This window comes from Rhinopithecus roxellana, chromosome 2 (genome assembly GCF_007565055.1).
Source record: "Rhinopithecus roxellana isolate Shanxi Qingling chromosome 2, ASM756505v1, whole genome shotgun sequence".
In the NCBI taxonomy this organism is placed as follows: Eukaryota; Metazoa; Chordata; class Mammalia; order Primates; family Cercopithecidae; genus Rhinopithecus; species Rhinopithecus roxellana.
In genome coordinates, this window is record NC_044550.1 from 153,718,735 (window position 1) to 153,730,745 (window position 12,011).

Here is a 12,011-nt window from a genome sequence, read left to right on the forward strand (position 1 = left end):
TTGCTGAAGGTTGTTTCATGCCCAGTTGTGTGGTTGATTTTATAGTATGTGCCATGTACAGATTAGAAGAATGTATATTTTGTTGTTTTCAGGTGGAGAGTTCTGTAGATGTCTATTTGGTCCATTTTGTCAAGTGTTAAGGTCCTGAATATATTTGTTAGTTTTCTGCCTTGATGATCCATCTAATACTGTCAGTGGGATGTTAATATCTTCCACTATTATTGTGTGGTTATTGAAATCTCTTCATTTGTCTCTGAGAACTTGCTTTATGTGTCTGGGCAATCCTATGTTGAGTGAGTATATATTTAAGATAGTTAGATCTTCTTGTTGAATTGAGCCCTTTACCATTATGTAATGCATTCTTTGTCTTTTTTTTTTATCTTTGTTAGTTTAAAGTCTATTTTGTCTGAAATTAGAATAGCAACCTTTCATTTTTTTTTCTGTTTTTCATTTGCTTGGTAGAGTTTTCCTCCATGCCTTTACATTGAAGGGATGTCACTGGTGTCATTGCATGTGAGATGGGTCTCTTGAATACAGCATACAATTGGGTTTTGCTTCTTTATCCAGCTTTCCACTCTGTGCCTTTTAATTGGGTTATTTAGCCAGTTTACATTCAAGGTTAGTATTAATGTGTGTGGATTCGGTCCTGTTATCATGGTTATTATGCAGAGGTGTTTGTGTGGTTGCTTTGTAGTGTCACTGGTTTATGTATTTAAATGTGATTTTTAGCAGCTTGTAACAATCTTTCCTTTCCATATTTAGCACACCCTTCAAAATGTCTTGTAAGGCAAGTCTGATGATAATGAATTCCCTTAGCATTTGCTTGTCTGAAAAGGATCTTATTTCTCCTTCACTTATAAAGCTTAGTTTGGCCACATATGAGATTCTTGGTTGAAAACTCTTTTCTTTGGGAATGCTGAATATGGACCCCCAATCTCTTCTGGCTTGTAGAGTTTCTGCTAACAGGTGTGCTGTTAGTCTTATGGGGTTCTCTTTGTAGGCAACCTGCTCCTTCTCTCCAGCCGCTTTTTTTTCTTTCATTTCAACCTTAGAGAATCTGACGTCTGTGTGTCTTGGGGATGGTCTTTTTATGTAGTGTTTTGCAGGGGTTCTCTGTCTTTCCTGAATTTTAATATTGGCCTCTAGTGAGGTTGGGGACATTTTCATGGACGATATCCTGAAGGTTTTTTTTTTTTTTTTGAGACAGAATTTCACTCTGTTGCCCAGACTGGAGTGCAGTGGCATGATCTTGGCTCACTGCAACCTCCGCCTCCTGGGTTCAAGTAATTCTCCTGCCTCAGCCTCCCGAGTAGCTGGGATTACAGGCGTGCACTACCATGCCCAGCTAATTTTTGTATTTTTAGTAGAGATAAGGTTTCACCATGTTGGTCAGGCTGGTCTCAAACTCCTAACCTCAAGTGCTCCACCCACTTCAAGCCTCCCAAAGGTGCTGGAATTACAGGTGTGAGCCACCACACCCAGCCCTGAAATATGTTTTCAAAGTTGCTTGGTTTCCTTCCCTGTTTGTCAGGCACATCAATGAGTTATATATTGGGTCTCTTTACATAATTCTATATTACTCAGTGGTTGTTCCTTCTTGTTTATTGTTTTTTCTCTCTTTTTCTCTAATGGAGTTATTTCAGAGGTCTTCAAGGAGGTCTTCAAGGTCTGAGATTCTTTCCTCAGCTTGGTCAGTTCTGCTGTTAATACTTGGGATTGCATTATGAAATTCTCATAGAATGTTTTACAATTCTATCAAATAAATTTGGTTCTTTGTTGTAATGGTCATTTTGTCTATCAGTTCCTGTATCATTTTATTGTAATCCTTAGATTCCTTTGATTAGATTTCAACTTTCTCCTATATATCAATAATCTTCATTTTCTATCCAGATTCTGAATTCTATTTCTGTAATTTTGGCCATCTCAGCCTGTTTAGGTACTAGTCCAATCCTTTGGAGGTAATAAGACACTATAGTTTTTTGAGTTGTCAGAGTTTTTGTACTAGTTCTTTCTCATCTTTCTGGGCTAATATTCCTTCAATCTTTGTAGTTGCTGACTTTTAGATAAGTTTTATTTTTTCTTTTATTCCATTTTATGTTCTTGGAGATTTAATTGTGGTATAAGGTGGGTTCAGTTGACTGGGTTTGTTTCTGGAGGATTTCAGGGAGCCAAGGCTCAGCTCAGAACTCCTGGACTGTGTGTTCTAACTCTGGGGTGTTGATTTCAGACCCCTGGCTTTTTTTCTGTGGTCCCTGGAAGTTAGGAACCTGCCGTGCTGGAAGAGCCAAGTTGTTCCTGAAGCAGTGTTCACAAGAATCTGATGGGTGGTACCAGCCACGGAACTTTGCAGGGAAGTGGCTGTGGGATCCATCCTTGTTTGCATGTGCCAGCAGCATGGGTAGCATGGCAGGGTGCACACTCATTGGCTGCAGTGAGGTGCTGGCAGGTTCAGGGGTGCCAACTTCTGTGTGGGTGTTTGCAGTGGTGATGGTGGCAGGATAGTGTGGCCAGCCAGGGGTCCCCCCATTGTCTGTGCATGTGTTTGCTCCAGGGCTGGTGTTAGCACGAGGGTGGGGTGCTGGTAGGCATGAAACTCTGTGCACTCTCTGTGCAGCCGGCAGCTGCTACTGGGGGTGAGGATGGGTCTACTGGTCTCCCACACAGTTTTGCACTGGCAGCAATGTTGGTGTGGGGACAGGGCACAGGTGGGTACAGGTCTGGCAGTCTCTATGCCCATGAGTGCTCCTATGGCTCAATTTTTAGAAAAATAACTTAAATATAATTTCGTTCTAATTTTAGCCAACTTGATCACAAACACAATTTCTTTCCTAAGATGAGTTTTCCACAAATTTTCTAAAATTTGCTTAAAGCGTCAGTTTTGTCCTGTGTTTCCTTTTTATATTGGCATCTTACCTTAGGACAAAAATTTACTTTTTTTTCCTGTTGTCATTTTGAACACATAAAGTTCCCCCTCATGCAACTCAAAGCAGAGGTTTCCAGGTCATAGGTGGATTCAAAGGTTTTCTGACTAGCAATTGGTTGAAAGATCTTAATGAAAGACCTGAAATCAGTAGAAGAGGGTATCTGGGCTAAGGTCAAGGGTTGTGCAGACCAAGGATCATATAATGCAGATGAAGTCTCCGGGTAGCAGGCTTCAGAATAAATAGATTGTGTTTCTTAAAGGCTCCAAACTCTGTTAATTCACTCCTGGATCAGAAAGAAGACCTAGAAAGGGAAAGGCGTTCTCGACAGGAGGTATTTTTTTTGTACAAGAGATAGCTTTGCAGTGCCATTTCAAAATATGTCAAAGAAATATGTTTTGGGAGGTCGTGTATGGTGGTTCATACCTATACTTCCAGTACTTTGGGAGGTTGAGGCAGGTGGATCTCCTGAGCTCAGGAGTTCAAGACCAGCCTGGGCAACATGGCAAAACCCATCTCTACAAAAAAAAAAAAAAAAAAAAAAAATTATCCAGGTGTGGTGGAGCATGTCTTTTGATCCCAGCTACTAGAGAGGCTGGGGTGGGAGGACTGCTTGAACCTGGAAGGTGGTGGTTGTAGTAAGCCAAGATTGCACCACTGCACTCCAACCTGGGTGACAGAGTGAGACCCTGTCTCAAAAAAAAAAAAAAAAAAAAAAAAAAAACAAAGAAAATAAAAAAGAAATATATTTATATTTTGGGGTAAAAACTTCAATTTCTTTCAGGGCCTACTACCTGTCATGCTGATGTCTTATTGCTACAAAAAGTCTGTTTTGTCAGTCTTAAAGTCTCTGTTTTTATGTTAATCCTGGTCAGCTGTGCCTGAATTCCAAATTGCAGTTGCTTTGCTTTGCCTTGCCTTTCTTTTTTTTCTTTTCTTTTCTCTCTCTCTCTTTCTTCTTAATATTTCTCCCCTTTTTTTGTTGTTCTTTTTTTTTGTCTGTTTGTGTTTGAGACTGAATCTCGCTCTGTCACCCAGGCTGCAGTGCAGTGGCGTGATATCAGCTTACTGTAACCTCCACCTCCTGGCTTCAAGCAATTATCATGCCTCAGCCTCCCGAATAGTTGGGATTACAGGTACCCACCACCACGCCCAGCTAATTTTTGTATTTTTAGTAGAGATGGGGTTTCATTTTGGCCAGGCTAGTCTCGAACTCTTGACCCCAGGTGATCTGCCTGCCTCAGCCTCCCAAAGTGCTGGGATTACAGGCATGAGCCACCACACCTAGCCCACTATTTTTCCCCTTAAATATTCTCCTATTCAATCAGGTTTACTTTAGAATGCCCTTAGCCAAGCAGGGGTCCAGTTGGTTGGTGGGGGCTTAGAATTTTATTTTTGGTGTAGAGTTTATGCCCGTATTTATAAATTTAAACCATTTCATAATTTTTAGAAAGATGTTTCCTCAATTTTCTAATTAACAGATTTAGATATAGCTTTTCTATATCATATAAATGACTCAGACATTTTATGATTATCTATTACTTAATTTAACACAACATGACTTTAAGATCAAGTTTCTGAAAATATTTTTGGAACTACGGAGTTCATTTATAAACTTGTATCCCATTTACATTCATGTAATTTATTCATTCTTTTTTTTTGAGATGGAGTCTTACCCTACTGCCCAGACTGGAGTGCAGTGGCATGATCTCAGCTCACCACAGCATCCAGCTCCCAGGTTCAAGTGATTCTCCTGCCTCAGCCTCCCAAGTAGCTGTGATTATAGGCATGTGCCACCATGCCTGGCTAATTTTGTATTTTCAGTAGAGATGGAGTTTCACCATGTTGCCTAGGCTGGTCTCAAACTCCTGACCTCAGGTGATCCACCTGCCTTGGCCTCCCAAAGTGCTGGGATTACAGGCGCGAGCCACCACACCTGGCCTAAGTTATTCATTTTTAACAATTATGCTTGAATAGTTCATTAAACAAAGCTAGCTATTATCTCAAGCTATTTATTAACCATTTTTACAGTCTGTGAATGTTAGGTAGTTGGCACCTAAGCAGGAACCCTAAAGTTAAATACATGCATATTTTGTTGAGTAGAAGACACACAACTGTTTTCATTAAACCAACAATATTAAACTAGTCTTATTTACCGCGCATTCACCCGAGTCATGTAAACTAAAGGCATTTGAGTTTGTTTCTATTTTTCTGATTAAATATTTAAGTGTTAACTTTTAAAAACCAATGATTAGAGCTTTTTCATACATCTTTGTAATGAAATATCACATACATGACACATAAACATATAGACATACACACAGAAGTGTATTTTACAGCTTCATAATGCTCTTTTTAAGCCAATTTTCAAATAGTTTTTCTACCCTCTTTAGACAATCAAGCTCTAAACAATATTAGCTAGGCAATGTTAAATTTGTACTTTTAAAGACATGACTCTTATGTGAGAATATTTATTTAAAGACACAGAAGTTAGATGTAAACACCATTTATAGGTAAAGGCCTATGTTAAATATCTTAAATAAAGGCAATATTTGTCATATTTACTTTAGACTAATGTTTTCTCAAAAGTTTCTAGTGGTTTAGGTACAGTGAGGGAGATGTCCTTACAAATGGAGGTTTCCTTTATAGATGTAGATTTATTTTACAAAGAATTTCAGTATAGCCAGCTAAGAACATTGTATTTTGGATACCAATCTGGTTAGATAGGTGTTCTTTTCCACTTAATTTTTCTCTTGAGTAGATTACTGACTTCAAGGTGGAGCCCTTTAATGAACAAGGCAAACAAAGGAAACCTTTGCAGTTACCAGGGCCTAATATTTAAATATATGAAAAGCAGGCACAGCTGGAAGGCAGCACATCTAGATCTTTAAAAATCAAGGATCCCTGGCCAGGCACGGTGGCTCATGCCTATAATCCCAACACTTTGGGAGGCCGAGGTAGGCGGATCACGAGGTCAGGAGATCGAGACCTTCCTGGCTAACACAGTGAAGCCCATCTCTACTAAAAATACAACGCCCCCCCCCCCCAAAAAAAAAAAAACAGGTGCGGTGGTATGCGCCTGTAGTCCCAACTACTCGGGAGGCTAAGGCAGAAGAATCACTTAAACCCAGGAGACGGAGGTTGCAGTGAGCCGACATTGTGCCACTGCACTCCAGCCTGGGTGACAGAGTGAGATTCTGTCTCAAAAATAAAAACAAAAAAAATCAAGGATCCCACTTTTACAATCCTAGGTTCCCTAATAAGGGGAAATCCCCTGGAACTGGGCCATGCAATGCTTCCACAGTGCCTTTCACCACGAAGACATTCCTTTGTTACTGGCGGGTGAAATGATGCCAATCAGCCCCCTCTGTGATCAGCCTTTCCCTGTCAGGAGTCTTATCTCTTGGTGGCGAGTGTCCTCACAAATGTTCAAACCTGCCTTTTTACCTACGTGCACAGAGAAATAAGTAGCACTCTTCATTAACAAGCATTCACTGAGACTATTGTTAGCCACTCCCCAAACTGCAGCTTTTGCAGTGACTTGTCAGACACTGCATACACTAAAGTCAAATTCTCTCTCACAGCACAAAGTAATCCTTGGTTCCCCAAAACCAAAGAGATCAGATATTACTTTTTTTTTTTTTTTTTTTTTTTTTGAGACAGGGTCTCACTTTGTCACCCAGACTGGAGTGCAGTGGCATGATCTCCTCTCATTGCAACCTCGACCTCCCAGGTTTAAGTGATTCTTGTGCCTCAATTGTCCAAGTAGCTGGGATTACAGGCATGCATCATCACGCCTGGCTAGTTTTTGCATTTTTAGTAAAGATGGGGTTTTGCCATGTTGGCCAGGCTGGTCTCGAACTCCTGGCCTCAAGTGATCTGCCTGCCTTGAGCTCCTAAAGTGCTGGGATTATAGGAATGAGCCACCTGGCCCTGTGAGATCAGATACTACTTTTAACAGCTCTTGTAATTTTTTAATTATTTACCAATTTAGCTTTCTCTGTGACAATATGAATTGCAATTTATGGTTTAAAATGATCAGGTTTTGAAAATTTTGGGGGACATAATAATTATATTTTATCTTCTAATTCTAAATACATATCCCTCTTCTTGAAAAGAGATGCTAGTATTATATAATCCTGAAATGTTCAGACTTTTTTTAGTAATTGAAAAGTGGTTGATTTGGGTCACTTTGGGAACTTACTAGGTTGTGTAGGGGTTGTAAATTGATTGGACAATTGTGTATTTTTATTTTGTAGAAATGGGATTTTGCCATGTCACACAGGCTGATCTGGAACCCCTGAACTCAAGAGCTCCACCTACCTCGGCCTCCCAAATTGCTGGGATTACAAGCATGAGCCCCTACACCAGCCTGGACAATTGTTTTAGTTGTAAACTCATGACTTATTTATTTTTCCTCTTGATTTAACTTCCCTTTCCTTTTCTTCTTTGGTTACAGTATAGAACAATGGATTAACTAGATTATGAGTTTGAGAGGTAGCCCAACTGGGGCATTGTGTCTTTATTATAGTTGCCACTTCTTCATCTGATTCATTTATAAAGTTTGAGTTAAGGAGAGTATCATTTTGATGGTTAGCATAACTTTCTTTTCATAGGCCTGAATATTGTTTAAACATTCTTTCAGATTTCCCATAGTGATCAACGGGATTTTTTCAGCATGTTGTATTTTGTTCCAATCAACTACTTTTTGGAAAACTAAGGGGATAGAGTCTAGTAAAGCTTTGACAGTATTGTGAGCCCATTTACAATCAGCTTCAAAAAAGTTATGGAAGTCCTTTAAACGATCTCTCTAGTTTGCCTTTGCTATTAGTAAACAATAATTTCATGCTCTTAGAATTTCAAGTGGCTTAGAATTTTAATTTAAGTGATCTCGCTTAAAAAAAAATGACCAAGAAACTTTAAACCCAGTGCCTTTCTATTCTGTCCATTAATTTCTCCCAGTTAATGGAAGCATTCAAAATTCATCCCTCTGGCCCTTCCCTGCAGAAGAGCTAAAAAGTAAGAACTAGCTTGTAATATTTGCCCTTCAATCTCATCCTAACACTTTGGTGTTCAGTAGTACAAGTGAAATTTTTTGAATCACAGTAAAATAAGACAATCAAGAAATCCTGAGTTCCTTTAGTCTTAACTTTTTAATTTTTAGATAGGGCATCACTCTTTCACCCAGGCTAGAGTGCAGTGGTGCAATCATAGCTCAAAGCAGCCTTGATCACAAGATGGGTCAAGTGATTGTTCCGCCTTAGCCTCCTGAGTAGCTGGGACTACAGGTGCATACCACCATACCTGGCTAATTGTATTAATTTTTGTAGAAACAGGGTTTCACCATGTTGCCCAAGCTGGTCTTGAACTTCTGGTCTATTCTGAACTTTTTATTATAAAGATTTTCAAACATACACAAAAAAAGTTCAATAAGCCCCTATATATTTATCTTCCAGCCAACAAAATCGACAAAAATATTTACTTTGCATATTCGTCCCATCTATCACCCCTTTTTGTCAAAGTATTTTTAAAGCAAATCCCAGATATTACATTATTTCACTCCTAAACATTTTAGTATTCATCTCAAAAGAAAAATGTGATGCTTAATATTGAGTGTCAACTTGCTTGAATTGAAGGATAAAAAGTATTGATCCTGGGTGGGCCTGTGAGGGTGTTGCCAAAAGAGATTAACATTTGAGTCAGCAGACTGGGAGAAGCAGACCCACCCTCAATCTGGGTGGTCACCATCTAATCAGCTGCTAGCATGGCTAGGATTAAAGGAGGCAGAGGAACGTGGAAGGACTAGACTGGCTAAGTCTTCTGGCCTCCGTCATTCTCCCATGCTGGATGCTTCCTGTCCTTGAACATCAGACTCCAAGTTCTTCAGCTTTTGGACTCTTGGACCTATGCCAGGGGCTCTTGAGCCTTCGGCCACAGACTGAAGGCTGCACTACTTTTCAGGTTTTGGGACTTGTACTGGATTCGTTGCTCCTCAGCTTGCAAACGGCCTACTGTGGGACTTCACCTTGTGATGGTATAAGTCAATACTCCGTAATAAACTCCCCTTCATATATACATGTATTCTATTAGTCCTGTCCTTCTACAGAACTCTAATACAAAAAGACAATCATACCTGACAACAATGCCAGATGATTGCCAAGAAATTTAAAAGTAAATCCAAGTCCACATTCAAATTCCCCCATTGTCTAAAAATGTCATTTTAAAGTTTACTTGAATTAGGATTCAAACAAAGTCTATTCATTTTGTTTAGTTCTTATGCCTCCTTTGTGTTTTTTAAGCCTTTTTTAGTCTAGAAAAAATGACCCTTTTTTATGCCTTTAACTTTTTAATAACAGTTTGTGACATATAATTCAGGTGTCATAAAAGTCACCCTTTTAAATGCACAAGTCAGTGGCTTTTAGTGTATTCCTAGAGTTATGTGATCACTCACCATGATCTAATTCCAGAACATTTTTATGTTTAACTTTTCCCCATCTCTCTTCCCCTCAGCAACGCTACTTTCTGTGTATGGATTTGCCCCATTCTGGATATTTCATGTAAATGAAATCCACACAAGATGTAGCCTTTTGTATCTGCCTTTTTTCACTTAGCATAATGTTTTCAAGGTCTATCTATGTTGTAGGAGATATCAATACTTCATTCTATTTCATGACTGAATAATATTGCATTTTTGCAAAATATGGACACAGCATATTTTGTTTATCTATTCATGAGTTGATGGATATACCTTGGACTTTTTGAAGAAAGCAGGTCAGTTTTCCTGCAGAGTTTTCCACATGCCAGATTTGGCTGATTGCTTTATTAACGGTACTGTTAAACTTCTCTATCCTCTGTTTTTCTTGTAAATGCAAGAGAAACTCCATGATCTTGGAAACTTGGTTGTCAGACTTTAGTGTGTGAGTCACCTGACACACTTGCTGAAGGTAAAGAATTCTAGGCCCCATCACAAATCCGATTTCATAGGCTCAAGAGGGGACCCAAGAGTCTGCTTTTTTTTTTTTTTTTTTTTTTTTTTTTTTTTTAAAGATATGGTCTCACTCTGTTGCCCAGGCTGGAATGCAGTGGCATGATCACGGCTCACTGCAGCTCTGAACTTCTGGACTCAAGCAGTCCTCCCTCGGCCTCCCAAGTAGCTGGACCACAAGTGCATGCCACCACACCCAACTAATTTTCTTTACTCTTTATAGTAACAGGGTCTATTTTGTCCAGGCTAGTCTCAAACTCCTGGGCTTGAGCAATCCTCCCACCTTGGCCTACCAAACTGTTGGGATTACAGATGTGAGCCATCACTGCCTGGCCCACTTTTAACACACTTCTTGATTTTGATGTAGGTATTCCCAGAACACAATATGAGCAAAAACTGGCAGGTATCCAACATTTTTATTTTAATAGCACTTGGCATTTCACAGGAAAGCCACAAAAAGGTTATTGACTAAAACTTTTTTTTTTTTTTTTGAGACAGGTCTCACTCTGTTGCCTAGGCTGCAGTGCAGTGCACCATCACAGCTTACTATAGCCTTGACCTCCCAGGCTCAAATGAGTCTCCCATCTCAGCCTCCTGAGCAGCTAGGACTACAGGCATGTGCCACCACACCAGCTAATTTTGTTTATATTTTGTGAGACGAGGTCTCACTATGATGCCCAGGCTAGTCTCGAACTCCTTGACTCAAGCAATCCTTCTACCTTGGCCTTCCCAAAGTGCTGGTATTACAGGCATGAGACCTGTACCTAGCCTTGATGAAGACTTTTTAAAAAATAAAGTTAGAAATATTACTTACAGAATTACTAAAAAAGACCTAAGTATCCTGGCTGATGTCTTCTGGAGTGGAAACAAACATTTGAAAGAATGTTGGACAAGAGAATTGTGTTGTGAATGTTAACTACCAGGGGGTGAGTTAAGTAGCCAAATTAACATTAAAGGCAATGAAAACCAAATGGTCTCTAAGAATTAAATTACTGCACACATTTTTACAGTAGTGACTTCAAAATTTACAGATGCACTCAGATTAATTAATTAGAGTAGTTTTCATTCAGGAAATTTAAATTCTGAATCTGAATCTATTTTCTTCAAGGTGAACAGGACAAAGTAAGTTGTAGATGCAGCATTCTAAGGTAACTATCCTTTCATTCTAGAAACATGTGATAGTGAAGTACAACCATTGTTGTTTCAACATTTTATCATTATTTAAATAATGCATTTTACAACACCAAAAACTCCTGAGTCTGGACAGCTGTTTTTTCCTTATTTAATGAAAAGGGTTTGCTTTCACTTAATAGCTATGTGATGCTTTTTAGGGTCTTTCAATGGTTCTCGAGCAGCCAACACTATAAATGGAGTTCCAGTTACTCCATGCATCTCATTAAGCTTTTAGAGAAGGGAGTAATGCAGTACAGGGAAAAACCGCCAGTGCTTTTTTAAGCTTTGACTCAAGGATTTTTTCTTTTTCTTTTTCTTTTTCTTTTCTTTTTTTTTTTTTTTTTTTGAGACAGAGTCTCACTTTGTCGCCCAGGCTGGAGTGCAATTGCGTGATCTCGGCTCACTGCAACCTCCGCCTCCAAGGCTTAAGCAATTTTCTGCCTAAGCCTCCCGAGTAGCTGGGATTTCAGGTACATGGCACCACACCTGGCTAATTTTTGCATTTTTAGTAGAGACGGAGTTTCACCATGTTGGCCTGGCTGGTCTCGAACTCTTGACCTTCAAGTGATCGGCCCGCCTCAGCCTCCGAAAGTGCTGGGATTACAGGCGTGAGCCACTGTGCTTGGCTTTTTTTGGGCTTTCAGAAAAATAATAGATTTCAGGATATGAAAACTGAGTTTTGACTTTCTGGAAGGACATTTATAGGGGAGTTATTACGTGAAAGAAATGTTTAATTCCTGAGTAATAAGAACTTCAACTTCTTGCTAAGTCTTCTTGACTTCATTAGCCTGACTTGGAAGAGGAAGGTGCCTACAGCTAAAGCATATTTTAAAAACTTTTTATTGCGGGAAATGTCAAGCATACCCAAAAGTAGACAGTATAATAAACCATATACACAACATTAAGCTTCAGCAGTTAGCAATATTTTGTGA

The 12,011-nt window shown here is 39.4% G+C and overlaps 1 protein-coding gene across 1 annotated transcript in view; it reads right to left on the reverse strand.

The window, feature by feature from the left end:
- LOC104666881 (putative uncharacterized protein DANCR) overlaps window positions 1-9,124 on the reverse strand; it is a 28,618-nt gene extending 19,494 nt beyond the window's left edge. Inside the window, exon 1 of the mRNA XM_010369012.2 lies at window positions 9,055-9,124. Coding sequence (XP_010367314.2) covers window positions 9,055-9,124 — 70 coding nt within the window. The remainder of the gene's footprint in view (window positions 1-9,054) is intronic.
- Window positions 9,125-12,011: the final 2,887 nt, after the last annotated feature.